Source organism: Equus asinus, chromosome 23 (assembly GCF_041296235.1).
Source record: "Equus asinus isolate D_3611 breed Donkey chromosome 23, EquAss-T2T_v2, whole genome shotgun sequence".
Classification (NCBI taxonomy): domain Eukaryota; kingdom Metazoa; phylum Chordata; class Mammalia; order Perissodactyla; family Equidae; genus Equus; species Equus asinus.
The window spans coordinates 37,293,170-37,315,690 of NC_091812.1; the positions used below are offsets into that span (position 1 = coordinate 37,293,170).

The window sequence follows — 22,521 nt, forward strand, 5'->3', positions numbered from 1 at the left end:
AAAATAAGGTGAAGAGGATGAAAAACAATTTTTAAGGAATACATCAGGAGAGTTATTAATTACATGAAGATGCATTCTCTGAGTGACTGACAAAAAGACACTCACTTCCCCAGACCCACCTTATAGTGTATATCTGTATCAATTTTCTGCTTCAGCAAAATTACAAATTCATAAATATTACACATCTTTGGGATTGTTCAAAGATTGAGAAGTATCATTTTTTGAATGCTTAAAAGTCATGGGTTTCTTTTCTTGTTCCCACTGCTATAGACTGATAATGGCTTCCTCAAGTGTCGGGCTGAGAAGGACTGTGAGGCCCTGTCAGGGTTTGGTGGGAAAGCATGCTGGTATTGATTATGAATGGCTGCCCTGGATGTGGGTGGAGGCGATGGCAGCAGCCATATTGTGTTTCTGCAATCCAGGGTTGACACAGTTTCTGCCTACCAGGCTTGAAAGGCAATTAGAACATTGTCCATAATTTCAATTATTCTTAACTTCAGGATAAACTTATTTATTTAATCAATGTACATTTACTAAGTACCTTCGATACATTAGGTATACTGTTAGGCACTGCAGGAAATTTTTAAAAAATCAGACTCAGAGCTAATTCACAAAGAACTTAGTTAACAGAAGAGAAAACTATATGTGTATTTAGGGTATGAAGTGATAAAATGCTGTAAGAAAGGACTAGATAAGGGGTGGGAGAGAACATAGGTCAAAGGTGGGAAAGTCACTGCTAGCGAGTGTGGAAGGTGCTCAGCGAGCCATGCTGGGGAGGGTGCACTGGAACGGAGCCTTGCCCTGATGTAAGTGAGTAAGATTGTTGGAATGGATAGAACGAGAAGACTATTTCAAACTGAGTGGCCAGAGTGAGCGAAAGCACCAGAGTGGAAAGCTGAAAGCTGCGGGTGACTGACTGACTGATGAGAATATGTAGTTGCTGTTTATTCCAGCCCCCCGGGCAGAGTGAGCGGGGTGCCTGTTGGGCTTCATTAGATTGTCCTGCTGATGTGACATCCATTTTTATAAGGGTGTTTGGGCCAGGGGAAAATCTGCTCTTCGGAAAGACTATTTTTCATCACCATTTGATGGGTGACAAATAACCCATGTCTTAAAGTAAAGGAGAAGCCTCTTTGGTATCACACACTGTACATTTTTATTGTAAACCTAAGAGAACTGATAAAAGTTCCATCTTTATTTTCTTAACGGCATACAGAGTCACCAAATATTGCCAATGAAGAATATTCCTGACATCATATTATTCTGTTACATGAATAAGGCAAAAATTCTTTAACACATTGCTGAGCCACGAACTAGCTGTTGATTTGTTGAAAATATTTGTGAAAGCAGTCAGAGTAAAATTGCAAATAGCTCACTCTTCACATGCTCTTATGTCATGTCCTACATGTGCATACATACAAATGTGAGGTAGGGTTTTGTTAAATTTCTTTCTTAAATACTTCAAAAATGAAAGCAATGCTGTTGGCTTTACTAAAATAATAATAAAAATTAAAACAACAAAAACATAGTTTCTCAGCTACATGCGGAAAGCTGGAAAGAGCTGGTCTAAGAAGCACCAAGAAATGGATTTGTTAATAAAACGCACATTTTAGAGCTAGCAGGAAAAAAAGGAGTTAAAATAAACCCAAACATCCTTGTCAAATTTAGAATGCATATTTGCAACGTGAAATATGAACTTGGATGTCGAGGGACGTCTCAGGCCTTCATTTTACTTATTGATTCGCTTGTGACTATCTTCTAAGCAAACCTAGAACAGAGAAGGTGACTCTATGACAGTGAAGCAATTAAGTTCTGCCCAGGTCCAAAGCTACGGGCAAGCCAGTTTTGCCTTCACGGCCTCTCCCGCCCTCCTCATCCCCTCCCCTAACCCCCCTCCCACTCCCATGCCCTTGCCTGGAGTTTTTATGGGCAGCCTCAGATCTATATTTACCCACTATATTTAGTAAGTTTGATTATGCACAGCCTAAATGCAGATCTGAGATGATGATCCAGATTTTGTTCACTGAAAGAACTTTTTCTTCTTTATAGGTTTGTAGCGAAGGCCAAGCATTGACTTATTTCTCTCTTCTTGCTAGTCAATAGGCCCCACTGTTCTCCTACAGAAGGCTCTGCTGGAACATTCGCCCATGCTGGTTCTTTCCTGACATTTAAGTCTCCACTCAGCTGCCCCCTCTTCTGTGAGGCCTCCCAGACCACTCCACATAAACAACATCCACCTCCAGTCGCTGGCCTCACCACTGTCTGGCATATCACTCTGTCTGTTTTCTGCTTTTTTTGTAAGTTTTTATGTAATTGAAAAAATTTTTTACACACAGTAAAATTTACCCTTTTTAGTGTACGTTCTGTGGGTTTTGACAAACGCATACAGCCACGCACTGCCACCACAACAATCAAGACACAGAAAAGTTCAATTGCCCTGAAAAGTGTCCCCATACCCCTTAATAGCTAACCCTTCCCCAAGCCCAGCTCTGCTCTGTTTTCTGTATCTATAGTGTTGCCTTTTCCAAAATGTCATCCAAATGCAATCATATAGTATGTAGCCTTCTGAGTTTGGCTTCTTTCACTTAATGTATTTGAGACTCCTCTGTATGATTACACCTATCAGTACTTCATTCCTTTTTGTTGGTGAAAATCATTCCATTGTATGGATGGACCACTGTTTGTTTATTCATTCTCCACTTGAAAGACATTCTAGCTGTTTTCAGTTTTGGGTGATCCCAAATAAAGTTGCAATAAACATTCACATATAGTTTTCGTTGCACTTGTATGAAGACCGAGGAGTGGAATTGCTGGGTCATATAAGAAACTGTCATACTGCTTTCCAAAGTGGCTGTACCATTTTGTACTCCTACCAGCAGTGAAGGAGAGTTCTAGAAGCTCCACAACTTCATCAGCACTTGGTACTGCAGAAATTTCACTTTAGCCACTCAGGTAGGTATGGAGTGGAATGTCGTTATGGTTTTAATTTGCATTTCCTTAAGGACTAATGGTGCTGAACACCTTTTCATGAGCCTTTTTGCTATTCTATCTTCTTTGATGAAGTGTCTGGTCAAATCCTTTGCCCTTTAGAAAGAATCATTGTTTTCTTGTTATTGGGCTTTTTTGAGAGTATTACGTCACAAATTCTTTTTATATTCTAGATACTAGTTTGGTCTTTTTCCAGATATATGATTTACAAATATTTTCACCAAGCTTGTGATTTATCTTTTCTTTCTCTTGATGTCTTTCAATGATCATAAGTCTTTAATTTTGATAAATATATTTAGCCTTCTCTTTTCGTGAATTGTGTTTCTGGTGTCATATCTAAGAAATCTTTGTCTGACTCAAGGTCACAGAGACTTTCTTCTAAAACTTTTATATTTTTAGGTTTTAAATTTCAATCTAGGATCCCCGTTGAGTTAATTTTTATAGGTGGTATGAAATATGGATGGAAGTTCATTTTTTTTATTGCATACTTGTAAGTCCAATCATTGCAGCCCCACTTGTGAAAGACTATCACTTCTCCACTGAACTGGCTTTGCAACTTTGTCAAAAATCAATTGACCATGTAAGTTTGGGTCTGTTTCTGGCCTCTGTTCCATCCCACTCATTTACATGCCATCCTTTCATCAGTACCGCTCTGTTTGATTACTGTAGCTTTCTAGTAAGTCTTGAAATCAGGTAGCTATTACTCTGTTTATCTTTTCCGGAAAACTTACCACTGTCTGAAGTTATCTACTTGTTTACCTTTTTAATGTCTCTCGGGAGACACCAAACCGTGAGATTTTCTAGAACCATGAAACCAGGGAGCTTGTGCCTATTTCATTCTCTGTGATACCCCAGCACCGAGAAGAGTGCCTGGCACACCATAGCTGCTTAACAAATTGGTTGGGAAAAAAAGCAGGAAAGAAAGCAATATTTAAGTTGAGGAAATCAATGGGAGTTATTATTTTGGAGGAAGAAGGATCAAATTGTTTAGTGAGAAGCTGTGAGTAAAATACAGGCTTGGTTCATGTGCTAGCACGGAAGAATAAATGCTCTATAGACCACCGCATTTTTTTTTTTTTGAGGAAGATTAGCCCTGAGCTAACTACTGCCAATCCTCCTCTTTTTTCTGAGGAGGACTGGCCCTGAGCTAACATCCATGCCCATATTTCTCTACTTTATACATGGGACGCCTACCACAGCATGGCTTTTGCCAAGCGGTGCCATGTCCACACCCGGGATCCGAACAGGCGAACCCTGGGCCACCGAGAAGCGGAACGTGTGAACTTAACTGCTGCGCCACGGGCCGGCGCCAGACCACGGCATTTTGATCACAAGCTCAGCTCTTTCAGACTCATCAGGAGCTCCATGGGGCCACATTCATTCAGTCATTCATCAAACAATTATCCAGCACCTACTGTATAACACCGTGTTACGAATGGCAGTAGACAAGATCTTGTGCTCCAGGTATGAGGGGTAGCAGACAAATAAAACAATACTTGAGACAGAGTTATCCAGGTGCCCTAAAAGTGGTGTCTGCACAGGGCTCTTCGAGTGACGTTGGGAAGGCGTCTAAGCCTGGAAGGCTTCTCAGAGGAGGACACGCTTGATTAAGACCAAGTTTCAAAAGGAGGCTTTGAGCCCTAGCTTTCCTTTAAAAGAGACACTTCATAACAATGTACCACAGGTTCTACGGGGTCTTGGGTTCCATTGGTGGTGGTTTTAAGGATTAACGGCTCTAGGTCTCCCAACCAATGCTCTCTTCGCCCCCTCTGCCTCTCCTTCATGACACTTATTGCAGTTATGAAGACACAACTACTTAGGCAGTGAGCTACTTAATGCCCACCTCTCTCTCAATACAACGCGAGCTCCATGGTGGCAGGGACTTCACCGGCCCTGCTCACCGCTGCGTTTCCACGGCACAGGGAGCACGACGAACTCTGTGTGGGAGACAAATGATGCAGAACGAGTTTACCTGAGTGCTTTCCCTTGCTGATGAAGTCGTTTTGTCCCCTTGCTTACTTTTAGCAACAGCTGTTAGCTCTTCTTTTATTTTCAAATTACTTTAAAATAATTAATAGTCAAAATAAAGTTACCCGCCCCGCCCCCCAACAAGGAAAAAGAGAAACTTTCAAATCATGTGTAATGGTGGGTGTTCATGTTTTTAGTAAGTAAGTTGTTGATCTTGAGGTGTTTTTAGCATGCCACTGATGCTCAGATGCTGTCAGGGATCAGCGGAAAAACAAAAATGCATCTTTTGCTTTTGCGTGTTAGTAGGGTCTACTGGGCCCCAAAAATGGGTAGAATAAAAAGTAAATGGAGAGAAAGTTATTTATTTTGGTGCTAAATTACCAATAATTCCTCTGGGTAATGCCATCTATTTTGGTTCTCCCCAATACACACACACACACACACACACATCCTTGTGCTTCTCAATTGCTGCAATGGCAAATTGAAGTTGAATGTGGGGGACCAGGAGAAAGGTGAGACCACTGTTGAACATTTATTTGAGCATCTACTGTTTTAAGTACACTCCAAAGATTCTGTCATTTAGTCCACATCTCTACTGAGGATACTGAGGCTGAGACATCAGGAGAGGGATGGTAAAGAAATATAATTAAGATCTGGGATTCCCGGGAGAGTCACTTTTTAAGCACCCTCATCTGCTTAGTTACCTATGTCAGTCAGACCAGCTGTTGAGTGAGAGGAAAAGGGAAACGCAAAGGCACCTGGCCCTCGCCCAACAGCCTGTTTTGACACGGCTCTGGCTATCTGGAGCATCAGCAGACTTTGACAAGCTCTCGCTCTGACCTTGTGGGCACTGTTTGTGCCTTCATGCAAAGCAGGGGCTGGTCAAGGCCAAGGCCCTCTCTGGGTGGTTTTCTGGTTAAAACCCTGTTCTTTAAGATGAAGTGGAAGTGGGACTCAAGAGTTACGAGTTTACATGGTTCTTGCATTCAAAAGGTGGGTTTTCTAAAACCTTACAAAAATTCATTTTCTTTTCCAAAATCCAAATGATTCTGTTTGGAATGAACTACAAATCATCATCTATTTACTTATTGAAAGAGTTGGACAGCAGAGAACAGGAAGAAAGGGAAGAAGAAAGGAAAGTAGCATTTATTGAGCATCAATTATGTGAACTATTAAATACTGGAACATGTTATGGACATCCTGGCAATCTCCCAGTGAGGTGTGTGTTGTTTATCCCATCTTACAGATGAGAAAACTGAGGCCCAGGCAGGTTAAATAGTGCTAGTGAGCAGTCAGCCTGTTCTCTCTGAGGCCCAAACCTATGCCCTTTGCTTTACATGGCAGGACGGTGCAGAGGGGTGGGAGCGAGGACCCCCTCCTCCGTCAGAATTAAAGATGTGATCCATATCCCTAATTGACAATAGGTTTCAAAGATCCATAGCATGTGTGACAACTTGCACACAACATACACAACTGTAGCCTTGTCTGTTTTTCTCCTCCCCTGCTTCAAGGTCAAAATTTCTTTTTCTCATCTCTGCCAAAGAATTCTTGGTGTGGTTTCCTGAGTTTCCTCTTCTCTTCAAGCTTTTCAATACCACAGGGACACGATGCTTTGATAAAAGCCTTGGGGAGACATTATAACATGAGGGAAAAATCTCTTTGTAATAAGGAAGTTAAGAGCGACAGTGTCCAGGGGTTTTATTTGTGTGACTGATTTCATGTGTGGATTTTTAATTGGCTCTATTCAATAGGTGTAAAGATGGGGAGTTTTTCCAGAAACGTTTGTTGTATCCATCTCATTGTGGCAAGTCCTTTGTATCAGATAAAATCTGCATAGATTCTAAAGAGAGGCACGTCCTGACTTACATGGTTTCAAAAAATGTCCTTTATATGGACTTCTCTTTTAGATGTATTGGAATAACTGCCACAGCAAGTCACCCCTTAGTGAGTGTAGGTCAAAGGAGATCATCTTTAAACTCACATTTTGCAGATGAGAAAACCGAATGCCAAAAGGAAAGTGACTTTGCCTGAGGTCACACAGCTCGTATAGCCCAGCCGGAAGGAGAATTCACTTTGTAGGACTCTCCAGTGGTCTGTTTCAGGATCAGATTGTTATATATTGAATTCTGTTTAATGGAACATAAAACGTTCAACTCCATATCAGGATCCAAATCTCCTTAGTGAAGAAGAGTGGATGCTTTTGCTCTTCTTAGGAAAGATGGAATTATTTTGAACTTCTTCACTTGGTCGTACGGTGAATTGAGATTTTATAAACATAGTGTGAAATGGATGAGAGCATTTCTTACCGAAAGAAAGGATTCTTTAAATCGAGGATGTTCCCAGATCTGAAGCCCGTCTGGTTGACCAGCGCCACGATCTGAATGTCATAACTCTGTCTGTGTGGCAGAAAAAAAATAACACCTCATCTCACAAGGAGGGTTAGCTATTCACATCCATTTAGGGCCTCCTCTACACGCACCCAGTTCATGAGGGTTTTACCAGTAGGTTTTGCAGCTTTTATATGTTCATGTGGATGCTATTAATATCAGTAGAGCCAATGGAAGGTCTTGTTTATTTTTTGGAAGAATTCAATAGCTATAATTTCTTGTTCCAAAAATTACAAAGGTAGTGGTACATCTAATTGGTCAAAGTGATTTTTTTTTTGGAAAAGAAAAAGCTTTACCAATATCAATGACAGAAATGGCTTTAAGTAACAGTAATGGTGACACTTTATGGGTCACCACTGATGCACTAAAACAATCTTAACCACGGAAGGATTGGCTAAGCTAAAATCGCAAACTGACGTGAAACAGCTAACAAATGTGACGGATGTTAAGATGAAGGCTCATGCGATTACAGTGAGAAGAACTGGCTGATAAGAACAAGTAATATGACATCTCCTAGATGACTCATCTAAAGGAGCTATGTTTGTGGGGTTTTTATTAGTCATTCTCAAGAAGATATGTATTTCTTCCGATTATACAAATGTTACATATTCACTGTAGAAAAACTGAAAAATAAGGAAAAACAGAAAGAAAAGAAGCCCTAATATCTTTAGACAAAGATTCTTCCAGCTAACATTATAAAAGTGTTTTACTTCTATGTATTTTTCCCTCTGTGTATTTATAAATGTAAATTTTTAGCAAAACGTTGCTTAAATATTCCTTCATATCACCTTATTTTAACACTAGCAAGCATTTATCCTGTAATTCTTGACAATGTATTTTTTAAAAGCATTATATGGGTAACAGTTTATTTACAAATTCCCCGCAGTTAAATATTTATATTTTTATAATATATTATTATAGTAACAAAACTCTAGTTTTATGACAGAAATTCTGCTGCAAAGGACATTCTTGTAACACATCTTTATGTCTTATCTATGAGTATTTCCTTGGAATAAATTCTTAGAGGCAGACTCACCAGGCTAAAGCACACAGACATATTTAAAGTTCCCAGCACTTATTGCTAAAATGTCTTCCAGAAAATGTACCAAATTACTTCCTCACCTACAAAGTATGAAAGTGCTAATTTCTTTTCTTTTTTTTTAAGATTGGCACCTGAGCTACCATCTGTTGCCAATCATCTTCCTTTTTTTTCTTCTTCTTCTTCTCCCCAAAACACCCCAGTACATAGTTGTATATTCTAATTGTGAGTGTCTCTGGTTGTGCTATGTGGGACGCCACCTCAGCATGGCCTGATGAGCGGTGCCATGTCTGCACCCAGGATCCGAACCAGCAACCCTGGGCCACCGAAGCGGAGCGTGTGAACTTCACCACTTGGCCACAGAGTTGGCCCTTAAAGTGCTTATTTCATTACACTTTTTCTAGTCTTTCATATTTAAATGTTAGGGGTTAAACTATTATTGATTATTTTAATTTTAATTTCCTTGATTACTATGTTTCTTTTTTAAATTCCAGAAGTTGGTGAGTGATATAAATTCCTCCACTCCCATTCCCACCCTGTCATTACCCATAGAGACCTGGGTGGGTGTAAATACAAATGTCAGATCCTGTGAAACCAGTGACTTGATTTCTACATTTTACTAGAGCCAAACAAAATATGAGGAAAACCTAGCCACACATAAAAAAAAAATCAATTATGTCCTTTGATCCTATTTCAACTCGTCTAATTGACTCAGAATTTTTTTGTTGTTGTAAAATGTTTCTTCCATGGTACTCACATCCAGTAGTTCACTGAACTTGTGATATTTGAAGGGAGATTCGACGAGAACTAGACATGGAGACAATGAGCTCCCTAGGAGAGGTGCAACCGGTGCTGGAATCATAGAAAAGCTGAGGTCAACCTGGTAAATAAGTCAGGGAGGGACACACCTACACATTTTACCAAATGAAAGACACTGTCTTAACAATATTTGAAGTAATTAATACAGAACTTAAAGCAGAAATTGAGTACTCTGAGGTATGTGCAAATGTGTGTGTTTATGGTGCACATGTGAGTGCGATTTGTCACAACTGAGAACTGAGTGGTGCCTGGTGTGGTTGGGAAGAACAATCAGGAAGTTCTTACTGTGGGATCTTCAGCTAGGCTCCTTTTCAGAATACTAGATTTGATAACACTGTCACTTTATACTCACTTTTCACAACCCACTCCTCCTCTTCACCCATCATCAAAATCCTACCTTCCCTAATGGGAGGAAGAAAGAGCTTCATGTCATGTCATGTCATGTCATGGCTCAGTTTGGTCAGTTAAAAGTGGAAATTTGTTCTCAAAGTCCTTCCATCTGTGTGTAGGGGGGGATTGGTGAGTGGGGGAGGGGTTAAGGGATGAGGTGGCGGGGGGACAGCTAGATTCATTGATTTGATAGTGACTCATCTAACCAAGAAAGAATGTTCCCTACCTAAAATTGCAAGAAAATAATGCACTTTTCTTTCCCAGGAGTAGTGTTATGCTAGTGCCAAGGTACCCAGAAGGCCAATTCCAAACCCAATAATTAATGTGCAGTGTTTATAAAGCAACCAATAATGGACAATCTTCCAAGACTGTGTCTACAGGACCCTAAGTAACTAGTAACCCTTTTGAACCAGTTATTTGGCAATGCGTATTTAAAAAAAAACCCAAAAAACTAGTTCTTTGCCAGACGTAGTCATTTTAAATCTTACAGAGACAGAGCAGGCGATGCGAGTGGGGGCGTACCTTAGTTCAAGGATTGAATACAAAATCATTACTTAGTATACCAACATATCTTTTGTAATATTCAGGAAGATATTGGAAACTTGGGAACAACATATGCAGGACATGTCTTTCTGGAGAATGTGGTAATTCATGATAATTTCATCTTAGAGAAAAGAAGATGCAATAGTGGGATATGCTTAGTGTTGACCATCAAGGAGGAGTGGGATGGAGAAGCAGAAGTAGCAGGAAGGTTGGGGAAAAATGGCCCAAGTCATCTACTGATAGGTAAAAGAAGGAATGAGAACCTCAGCAAGCGTGGACTCTAGACCAGTGTTCTTCAAAGAGGTTTGAGTGTGCCCCAGAGAGGATGTGGGATGATACACTGGAGTGTGGAAGAAAATACTGAACCATTATTTTAAATTTTTTCAATTAGTTGTTATAATGCATTGAATTGTCTCCTGCCAAAATATATGCTTAAGTCCCAACGCTGATACCTGGGAATGTGGTCTTCTTAGGAAATAGGGTCTTTGCACATGTAATGAAGTTTAACGAGGTCATACCAGGTTGAAGTGGGCCCCAAATCCAATGACTGGTGTCCTTATAAGAAGAGGAGAGGACACACAGAGAGACACACAGGGAAGAAGGCGAAGTGAAGACAGAGGCAGAGACTGAGTGATGCAGCTCAAGAAACACCAAGGATTGCCAGACACATCGGAAGCTGAAAGACGAAAGGAAGCTTCTTCCCTGGAGCCTTCAGAGGGAGAGTGGCCCTGCTGACACCTTAATTTCACACTTCTAGCCTCCAGAATTGTGAGAGAATCAATTTTTATTGTTTTAAGCCATTTGGTTTGTGGTAATTTGTTCCAACGACCCTAGGAAACTAATACAGTTGTTTACCAAATACATCACTAGTGAATCCACTAGGTAAATGCTGGATTCTAATCACCAGCTAAGAGTTAAGATACCTCTTGTGTCCACTAGTTCCTTAGGTTTTGCTAAGGTGGGATGGTTCAGTAAGACTCTGATTACACCTTAAATAATGTGGTACAACGTCACTGAGGAAATACCAACCATGAGATGGACACATGGGTCAGAGCTAGAAGACTGAGTGACGCATAGAACGAAGAAATGTCACTTAAAGCTGCACCAGCACATACTCTTACTCCCCTGGCCCTCATCGTGCACAATAGTTTCTCCTTATAATTCCTTTGGATGCAGCTATCTGAAGACATAGCTGGGGAGGGGTTCATCTTAGGTGAGGGCCAAGGTAGAGCAGTTTAATGACCACCATTAGGAGCAGCACTGGAAGCTTCCAAAGCTTTAATGCTTTGGTCAGCATTTTCTCTGGTTTTATAAACCACAAAGCTCATCAGATTCTCTGCAAACCAAGTTCTCTGGCAAACCTGGGTAGAACAGGCCTTCATAGGGATTCAAAAAATTTAAAATTATATTTCAAGTCATTTTGGCACAGGATAAGTGGCTGAGCTACAGCCAACAATCAGCCTATATTTATTTTTTTCTATTGATTCTTTTTATTTCTATTTTTGTGTCTTATAAAATACACACGCTATGAATTTCTATATATGTATATATACACAGAGACATGTCTGTGCGTGTGTGTATATATATAGATATACATACGTATCTATCTATAGAGACAGCACTTAGTTTTGTGCTTTCTATTGCTGTCGTATATTCACAGAATTAAAAGAGAAATATTAGTATATTTGGGGGGCACATACCTAAAGTCTTTTTACTCATAGGTGCACATGATCAAAAAACTTTGGAGACCACGTCTGTGAACTCTAGGGATATCAATTTCATAAAGTTCACAAAAAAGATAAGTCCTATTTTATTGTCCAGAGCAATAAAATGAATGACAGCTCAAGAATGATGGGAGGCTGTCAAAAATAAAATGCTAACAATACAATCATAAATGGTCCTGGCGGGGAAGAAAAGGGCAGTCATTGTCACACCTGTGTGGTTGCAGAAGGAGTTCTCCCAGGAGGTCAGAGTGTAAAAGAATATTTGACAATAAAGGAGGAGGAGATCATATCCAGGGCAGAACAGAGATGTTGTATCTTACTGAAAAAATAGCGCGAAAACACTCATGTTCAGGAAACGTTGAAGTTTGCAGAAAATTCCAAGGAAAACTAATTTTCAAACAAAATATCTGATGAGATACAATGAAAGTAAGAAAGAAAATAAGGGAAGAGGCAATGGAACTAAGATTTACTGTGGACCCACTATGTCTTCATGACTATACTATGTTCTCTCCTTTAATATTTACAAAAGCCTAGTGAGAAAATTACTGTAAGTTCTACTTTACAGATGATGAGGTGGGGAAACTCGGGTGCTAGCGAGATTCATGAACATGCCCAAGGTCACTCGAGTACCAACCAGGATGGAGAAGAGACCGGACAGAACTAGGATTCATCAGACTCCAAAACCTGCTCTCCCTCCGCTACCCAAGGCTGCCGGTCTACGAAGACAAAGAACTTCCTTCTTCCCTCCCACCCTTTCTTCCTCCTGCAAAGTATTGCAGGCCCGTGATATCCTAGTGTCTTCTTTCAACTGTGCCAGACTAAGTTCCTAATAATCGGGAGATCATCAGCTTATGACTCCTTCGTTCAGTCAGTCACTCCCCAGCACTGCCCAGTCTCTGAAATGTATTAAGTGAGGAGGGACACACCATGGAAAAGGACTCCGGCCCGCTTTGGGGGAAGCTCATGTACAGGCAAATAACAGCAATACAACATTGGTGCCATAATAAAGGTGCAGAGAGCTGTAGGAGGCCTGGGAGTCATGAGGTGGGTATGTGAGGTGAATGGTTTGCTTCCTTCTTACCTATTAGGGGAAGGAAAGGAGGGTAGACAAATACGCCTGATAAGGATGAAACCCAAGAAACAGAAATAGAAGAAAGTAATGGAAGAATAAGATGATTTAAATTCACTCACCTAATAATTACACCCTAGGATACCCCAAAATATAACTCACGCTCTCTCTCCTGTGCTGCCACAGAGTGCCATTGCTTCCTGCAAATGTGGCTCCTCTCGTGATTCTTTAGGTGGTTCTGCGTGTTCCAGTTCCAAGAGCATTTCTGCCCAATAGCCTTGTTCACCCCAAGTCCTGAACAAGATGTTACAAACAAGGAAAAAAACTTTTGCATTTCAGAAAATGCTCCTCACCCTCAGGTAGTGTATTTTTGCGAGGACTTTCTGACATGCACTGCCACTAGCTCAATTGCGCCTCTTTGCACTTCTTCTCTGAAGTGCATGGTGGATCCCTCCTCACTTAGCACATTTCAGAGACCAGGAACCCAAGAAATAGAAATAGAAAAAAGTAATGGGGGGCCGGCCCGGTGGTGCAGCGGTTCAGTTCACACGTTCTGCTTTGGCGGCCCAGGGTTCACCAGTTCAGATCCCAGGTGCAGACATGGCACTGCTTGTCAGGCCATGTTGTGGCAGGCGTCCCACATATAAAGTAGAGGAAGATGGGCATGGATGTTAGCTCAGGGCCAGTCTTCCTCAGCAAAAAGAGGAGGATTGGCAGCAGATATTAGCTCAGGGCTAATCTTCCTCAAGAAAACCCTAAAAAACCCAAACAAACACACACAAAAGAAACTCTGAGAGAATATGCAAGAAACAGCAACAGGGGCTACATGATCGAAGAGGAGGGGCATGAATGGGGTCCAGCACTAAAAGGAAGATTTTATATTGTAAAGCTTTTTATTGTGAGTGGCATAACTATATTATCTATTAAAAAATTAAATAACCCTTTAAGGAGACAGAAACTTGTAATAACTAGAGATCTAGCACAGTTTTACTAAAAAGTGAGAGCTATGACCAAAGTGTCATTTCCTCTTTCGACAGGATTATTGGGCCAGGCTACGGGGGTGAAGCCAGCAGTTAAGCTCATCTGGAGATCACATTACATAAAGGTTTTCTCCTATTTCCTTCTGGCCTGGATGAAGGAATGTGGGCTGGGGTAGAGGTGAGCTGATTCTCAGCTATTTCCATTACGGAATTCAAAGGGTGTAGATCAGGCTATGCAAATTTTGAAGGGGAGATTACATCCTTGGCCTCTTTCCGCTTAACAATTTCAAAATAAAAATTTGCCTATTGGGCCGGCCCTGTGGCTGAGTGGTTAAGTTCTCGCACTCCGCTGTGGCGGCCCAGGGTTTCGCTGGTTCAGATCCTGGGTGCGGACATGGCATCACTCATCAGGCCATGTTGAGGAGGCGTCCCACATGCCACAACTAGAGGGACCCACAACTAGAATATGCAACTATGTACTAGGGGTACTTTGGGGAGAAAAAGCAGAAAGAAAAAAAAAGAAGACTGGCAACAGTTGTTAGCTCAGGTGCCAATCTTAAAAAAAAAATGTTCCTCTTAAATTTGCAAGCAATACATAATGGTAGGAATCACTAATATGCTACACAAAATAACTTTCAAAAATAAATTAAATAATCCATTGGCTCTAGTAAGGATCTAAACCAGCATGATAAATGCATGAGTGGGATAAATACAAAGAGTGGAACCAAAGCCCACAACAATTAGCTGCTCACTAGGAAAAGAGAGAAATATGACTTAAAACCAGATCATGTGAAAATACACTTTTTGGTTTTAATTGACTAAACACTCAAGTAAAATGTCCCCCAAACTTAATTTAAACTTTAATTACATTATTATAAGTATGCTACTCAAAACAGCAGTGGTCACTGTTGCTCTGGACCCAGCACTTATCAGAACACAGTTAGTTTTGGAGAAATATTTTAAAGGGAACATTTATAACCCATTTCTGGAGGAGAGCACTTAGAATTTCAAACTACTTCAAAATCACTCTTAAAGGAGGGAGGAGTGGAGGATGTTACCCTGAAGACCAGGAGACAGGGAGGTTATTAGGTAGAACTCTCCAAATGTTTGCACTGTCATTTGGAGGTTGGAACAGACCTATTTCTTTTGAATTCAGAAACACAACTAAAATCAATGAGCAGAATTTACAGGAAGTAAGTTACAGGATCAACAATGACAATAACTTTCTAATAGTTTGAGATGTCTCAAGAAGAAGACATTAATAGCCCAAGATCATATGAAAAGTTACTTAATCTTATCAATAATTAAAGAAATACAAACAAAAATAACCGGCTGCAACTTTTAAAAATTATTTTTGGGTCTATAAGATTGGCAAAACCATGGAGACTGATAACATCCAGTTTAGGGAAAGATGTGGAGAAATGAGCATGCTCATTGATTGCTGGGGTGGGTGGAAACTGGCGCAACCATTGAGAAAGGTGCCATCTATCACACTGTAACATGTACACACCTTTTGATCTGGCATTTCCATTTCTAGGTAACTCTTTTGGAAATATTCATGTCACCATGAAAGCTATATGTTCAAGGATGTGTATTGCAGAATTTTTTGCAATGGAAAAAAGACTTGGAAGCAACCTAAATATCAGTCAATCGGGTTTTTAAAAAGACATTATAGGGGCCGGCCCAGTGGTGCAGCAGTTAAGTTTACATGTTCCGCTCCGGCAGCCCAGGGCTCGACAGTCTGGATCCCGGGTGTTGACCTACACAACGCTTGTCAAACCATGCTGTGGCAGGCGTCCCACATATAAAGTAGAGGAAGATGGGCACGGATGTTAGCTCAGGGCAAGTCTTCCTCAGCAAAAAGAGAAGGATTGGTGACAGATGTTATGTCAGGGCTAATCTTCCTCAAAAATAAAAAGACGTTATAGTATATCCATGCTCTTGACTATGCATCTATTAAAAAGAACAAAGCAGATCTATTTGTACAGATCCAGGACTTATTACTAAGTGAAAATTTAAGTTGAAGACTGCTAGTGTAATCTTCTTGTAAAACAACAACAAAATACCCCACAATGATGTTATTTGTTGGTAAATGCACAGAAAATCACCCAAAAGATATGGACCAATGGGTCACATCTGGGGAGTGGGGTGAGGGGTGGGAGTGTGGGTAAATTCTAGACACTTTTGTGGTTTTGAATTTCTATGTAAGCATGTTAACTTTTTGTCATTAAAGAAATAATGACTTTAAAAATGGAAGGGTTGATTTGTGAGGTGGTGAGCTCTCTGTCACTGGAGTGTTCAAGCACAGACCCCAGGAAGGGTGGGAGGTAGGGAGGGAAAAAAGTTGACTGAGATGACCTCTGAGCACCCTGAATGTCCTGAGAGTCCTTGAAGCACTCTGCTACTCCTTTCTCCTCTAAGTCAGCCAGGAGAAGCTCCAACAAGATGAAAGAAAATAGAGCATTTAAAAAATGAGATAAATCAAAATAATCGCTGTAGAGACCTCGTGAAATCCATTACCAGCAACCAGTCCTGCCTGACACCGTACCCCACCCCTACAGTGCTTTTCCCCCTGCAGGATGCATCGATTTTATTGTGCTAAATTTGGGAGTGTGTGGCTAGACAGATCTAGGTACGGCCAGGAAGCTGCCATAGGATTTAAAGCACTTGATAACTCAAGCCTGTGGCCAGTGCTCCCAGGAGCTGATGCATTTCCTTCCTTCCTCCGTGGTCAGGTGGAGAAGGCTGCCCTTGAGTTATCTGAAGCTCCTCTTTCTTGCCACCCTCAGTGCAAGGGTGACATTGGTCCTGCAGGCTCTGACCTGTGCAAGCTCAGCCAGGCCTCTGTAAAGCCCGCTGTCCATTCCTAGGTGCTGAAGTCCCCAGGGCCTGCCAGCTGCCTCCTGCTTCCATCCCTCAGGGCCCAGTAAGCACTTCCTGCTTACCGTTTATTGGCTACAAACAGCACTTTCCCCGAGAGGGTCTCTCCTTCCTTGGCAAAGAGAGGGGTCTGAAGAAGGCACCGCACCTGATACCAGTGAGTCAGAGGCTCTGTTGGGGCTGTTGACAGCCAAACTGTTACCCTGTGGGGCAAGAAGAGAGTCAAAAGCCAGTTGTGTTCCAGGCCCATATGAATAAATTGGACTGGGCACTTAGGTTGATAAGCGGTTTCATTGTTTTTAACTCATGGAACCCTTTGAAGATGACAGCTCAATTTATTGAGTGGTTATGATGTGCTGGGTACTATACTAACAGCTTTATGTATATTAGTCCATTAAGTCTATACAACAACCCTATGAAGTAAGCCCAGAAAGGTTAAAGGACTTGCTCAATGTCACACAGAGGATGACTGGAGATTCAGGCTTCAAACCCATGGACTTGGCCACTCTGTCAACACGTATTTCTGAGTCAAAGCTCATCAGAAGCACAATAGGTAACAGATTTAAAGTGGGAATTGATTTGTTTGAAAAGTCAGGCAGGGGGAGTAGGCTGGAGTTGGCCTATTACTGTCTCAGGACAATCTGTTCAGGGGTCCTGACCAGGCTTCTGGAAGCAAGGAAACTACTGGAGCAGACAGCCTCTACTGTCCTTCTAGCTTGGACGTCCTGCATTGGGGTCGGGGGGGGGGGAGCAGAGGGCGTGTCTAAGTTGAGGTTCTTCATTTCCTATGAAGAAGTGAGAACGTCTTGCTGTGCTTTGAATGCCGAGGTCACCTGTCCTGGGGGTTAGGCGGTGGTTGTTGGCTTGTAGGGAGTAAGGTGTCCATCAAGGATAGGGCAAATTCCTAGAGGGTTAATTCTGACTTGAAGATTTTGGGGGGAAATTTTACATAATTTAAGTACTAGGTAATATAAACCACTTTTATATCAAAATATACTCAGCTATATTATGGAGTAGAATACAAATTTTCTACAACTTTTAAGATAAAGCATTTAACTTCAAAGAAATTTCCCCCTTGAAGCAGGCCACTTCAAGTTTATCTCCCTTAGCCCTGCAGAAACAAGTTCACGTCCTTGGGATATTACCGGAGGAAAGTGCAGATTCTTTGAACAAATACGCTATGCGGAATAGGAATGACCTGCACCTCATTTGTGCTCTCTCTGACTGTCAGCCCAGACAAAGCTTCCAGGGATCCCCTCCACCCCTGAGCCCCCCAAGCCCCTTGAGCTTTATCAGAGACCCACAGGCACTTCTTTCTCAGCAGGTGCAATGATGAGCCTGGATGTTTTTATAAGGAGTGGAGGAGAGCGTACTAGAAAAGTTTTCCCTTTGCCTCATCACGTGATCCAGATCAACTCCCTTTGCTAGTGGGACACAGGAGAATGCCAGGGAGCAGGGAAGTCAGGAGGACAACAGAGATGTGGGGGTCGTGGGAGTGGTACAGCCCTTACAAGGGACACCAAGCTGACTTGTAGGTGGTCTCTCTCCTCTTTTCCCTGCAACTTTGAAATCTTTGCAGTAGGGGGAAAATGAGTTCACACAGGGAGAATCTACCTAATGTTGCAATTCGTATTAGTAACACACGACAGCTTGATCTTAAAGGATTCTAGACTGTGAAGCTGAAGGCTGCGAAGCACAGAGGGGAAAGTATGATTCAAGGTATTATCTAGACACAAGAGGTTCTATAACCAGGTGTGATGGAAGCCAAAGCAGGGGTTTGGGGGCCCCCTGCCTATCCTGGAAAAGAACAAGAGGGTCGATAAAGACCCTCTGTGCCCTCTTTCACGCCTGCAAATCCCAATCCAATTGGCTTAAGAGGTTCCACAGTATTTTGGTCAGACTTGATACGACGTTATGGAAAACCATCTCATTTTCACTTCATCCTAAAATCTAGAAGCAACATTAACATCAGTGCTTATTTTCTTGAAAACTGAAGAAACAAGTATTATTGTTGTGGAAATTAATTGTTAAAATCTCTAAAGTTAGGATTACGAACAGTAGAGGATAGCCTGGGATAGAGCAGACAGAGAAGGGGGATGATACATACAGAGATCCAACAAAGGCCACGTCAAACCAGAAGGCCAGGCCGTGGACGAGGCCAGACTGTGCCATCTGAAACACAAAGGGGATTTCTACTCTGCAAGGAAATAAAAGAGAGAAAGAAAGGAGAAACGCTTGGAATCATCTTTTTGTTGACAGGCATCCTAGACACATTTGTGAGAACAGTGGGAACATTCACAGAATATTTTCTTTTTCTCTTAAGCGCTTTTGCTTTGGCAGCAAGGTTCTCTCTGTGGGTGATGGATGCTTGGGTGACACCGTGCATTTGAGAATGGTGCTTCTTGACAAAACTCCGCAAGGGCCACACCACCGTGCCGCAGTGACCCAGAACGCCACAGAGCGAGTGCAGCCTCCGGAACTGGGTTCAATTACTGAAGAGGAGGACGAGCCAGGACACAGGGGACAACCATCCCCAGAGAAGCCAAAACATGGGCTGTGGCAGCTCCCCTGCGCAGCTGTGCAGGAGGGAAAGGCCGTTCAGCCTTCCAAAAAGTGAAGAGCACCACAAGGGGGAACATGAGGCTCAGGAAGTCACTGTCATAGTTCATTTATTTTTCCGGGAGGCAATTTAACTTCTCACCAGGCACCAGGCAGAGTCACGCAGAAGTGGCTATGGTTTATGCCAGATGCAGAATAAGTGCGAACAGAATGAACGTTGGAAAAGATATAACAAAATCTAGATGCTGGACCTGAACTATCTGGGGAAGCTTGGAAAGTCACTGAAATTCTCTGAACCTCAGTTTCCTCATTTGTTGAAGGGTGGCAAAAATCTCTCTTGCTTCCCTCACAAGGTTCTGTGCAGGTCAAATGGGGAAAAATGTATATGAGAGTGCTTTGCAAACTTTAAAGTGTTTCACAATTAAAAGAGGACATTATTGGTCCATCGCTGGGGCCGTGTCACTCCAAGGAGACTTATTGTAGGGACTGCTCTAGAGATTTGCAAAGGAGGTTGTATATTTGCATTGATGATGCCCCCAAAGGCCTAACTTCTTCTATCCTGCAGCAGTCAGAGCATTTCGATAGTTTTCCATTGTACTTGTCACTTTGAATTTGTTGGTACTGCATTGTAATTATTCTTCCCATTTTTTGCATTTCCCTCAATGGACTACGAGCTCCTCAAGGGTAGACTTTACAAAACGACTTTTTGTACCAGCATAGTACCTGGCATCATAGGAGGTTCTCAATCAACATTCGCTAAATCAATGCACAAAAGAATGGATGACATCTCTGGAAAGCTAACATAGACACAATTTTCAAAAAATTCCCTGGGACTCAGGAGGTAGCCCAGGGCAGCAAATAAAGCCAATGAAAGTCAATTTTGTCCAGGCTTGTGGTAGTTATTAGAGTTGTTCCCAAACACCCATTCTCTCGCCCCAAGCAAACAGTAGGATTGCATTTATCTACTCACTGGAGCTCAGGCACTGTCACGTGATATGGTTTGACCAAGTAAATGCAAACAGAGGTGAGTTGTGTCATTCCAGGCAGGAGATTTTATTGCCAATACGTACTTTGCCACACACCTTCTCTTTCCTTAGCAACCAAAATTATCACTGAGGAATAGACAGACCAGATAGAGGCTGCTGCACCAGCCTGATTGCTGGGGTGGGTGATGCAGAGCTAAAGCTGGTGCACAATGGATTAATAGTGTAGGAGAGTAAGACACCCAAGTTATCAGAAGCCACTGAGGTTTCCTCTTGTTAACGCAGCATGTTCTAGCCTATGCTGATGGACACAGTACCCTTTGTCCATCGTGATCTCAAGATGGCTGATGGTTTGAGTGAGCCAGCTGCCCCTTCTAAAGTCTGACCCTTGCTTCCTCACGAGTCCAGGCAGATTACAACCTGACTGGGTCTTAAATTTCTTACCCAGAGAAAAATTATGAATATTGATCTCAGAAGAAAGAAGAAAAAGGGTAAAATACTTGTGAAAAGTCACCCAAAGAGGATTCACATCACCATCTGAGAAATGAGTCCTCATTTCAGAGGCTCTTCACCTGGAGGGAAAGGGGGCAAAAATTAACATTTATTGAGTGACCTCTTTGAAAAGGAGCCAGTGCCTGCAAAACTCTTAGCACAGTACCTGGTATGCAGGAAGCACTTCACAAGTGGTAGCTTTTCGTGTCAGTATTATGGGCACTGCCTGGGGGAGGGGTTAAAAAGCCCAGACTCTGGAGCCCATGGAATGGTTCCAATCCTAGCTCTACAACACTTAGTACTTCTGTGACCTTTTGCAACTCATTGCTCCACTCTGCCTCATAATTGTCATTGGTAAAATGGGGATAACACTAGTATCATTTGCATGGGTTGTTGTGAGGATTAAATGAGTCACTGCCTGTAAAGGGCTCAGAACACTGCCTGGCTATATAAATACAAGCTATTACTCTTTCATTTTTATCATTCAATTCTTAAAACAATCCTATGAAGGAGCCATCATTATCCTCATTTTGCAATACATGAAACTAGTATGGATGCACCATTCCTGCGTGAGATTCACACCCCAAATCTCTGCTCTGAGTGAGCCAGAAAACTCTGCACTGAAGTTCTGGGGAGGGGAGAGGTGGAGAGAAGATTTTAACAACCAAGAGCGACACTGATTTGTACAAACCTGTGGAGATCTGCTTCTTCTGCATCCATAAAGTTTACTGTGTACTTGACTGTCCGAGCCATCAAAATCCGAATGTCAAATGTGTCCTTGGGAAAAAGAAAGCACAAAGATGTTATCTTTCTGTTAGGATAAACTGAACTCAAGCAGGATTGCAGTTTAGCTTTCCTCCTGAAATTTTAAGTCTGTAAGAGTTACAAGATAGAAGGTATGCGCTTAAAGAGAATAATATGAATAATAAAAAGCTAATGTTATTTAGTGCTTACTATATGCCAAGCACTAAGCACTCTGTGCTTCACTACATGCTGAGTGCTTTGCTAGGTTATATCATTTAATCCTCACAATAGCTTGGGAGTAGGCATTTGGTGTTTTTTTAATCATCCAGAATTTACCTCTTCTCTACATTCCAAGAAGTTCCATAGAAACTTAGTCCATGCTCAGCTCTAAGTATGGCAGGTGACTCCATTTTGGCCAATCAGAGCATTACTTTTTCCCTGAAGACAATGATTGGTTCACAGATGGCACATGACTCAGGTGGACAATCAGGCTCTATCTAAACAAATTCTTGAGTTTTGCCTAAGTTATTGGGAAAAGACAGGCTCTCTTGTGGAACTTGGAGTTGTAAGACTCCAAGGCTGGAGCTTCTGCAGCCGTCTTGCTACCATGAGGGGAGATCTTGTCTAGCAACAGAGTTAAATCAGAGAAAACAGAGACAAGTGATGAGAATAGAAAAATCAGATCGTGGTGACATTGTCTGAACTCTTGCAACAGGTCAATGAAACAAGCTGTATCTCCAGGCTTTGCAATTTTTGAGGGGCAGTAATTCCATTTTAGCTTAAGCCAGTTTGAGTTGGGTTTTCTTCTACTTACAACTGAACAAGTTTCAGAGAATGCAAACTTAAAGTTGTCCATGGTTACAGAGCTAGATGGGGCCACAAGTGAAACTGAAATATGTTTGACAGCAAAGCTCCTGTTCTAAGCTATTTATTATACAAAACTTCCTCTTCTATTA

The 22,521-nt window shown here is 41.8% G+C and overlaps 1 protein-coding gene across 4 annotated transcripts in view; it reads right to left on the reverse strand.

The window, feature by feature from the left end:
• Nucleotides 1–1,135: 1,135 nt before the first annotated feature.
• Nucleotides 1,136–22,521, reverse strand: part of LOC106824262 (histone-arginine methyltransferase CARM1-like) — a 255,969-nt gene continuing 234,583 nt past the window's right edge. The window contains exons 9-13 of one of the 4 annotated variants that reach the window (XM_044756825.2): nt 21,513–21,598; nt 18,895–18,984; nt 16,853–16,990; nt 7,263–7,352; nt 1,136–1,768 (exon numbers count right to left, since the gene is read on the reverse strand). In XM_044756825.2, the coding sequence (XP_044612760.2) occupies nt 1,759–1,768; nt 7,263–7,352; nt 16,853–16,990; nt 18,895–18,984; nt 21,513–21,598 (414 nt within the window). In that variant the 3' untranslated portion in view covers nt 1,136–1,758. Of the gene's footprint in view, nt 1,769–7,258; nt 7,353–16,852; nt 16,991–18,894; nt 18,985–21,512; nt 21,599–22,521 lie in introns of those variants that run through there. The other 3 variants (XM_070495701.1, XM_070495700.1, XM_044756826.2) reach the window with 3 other exon arrangements.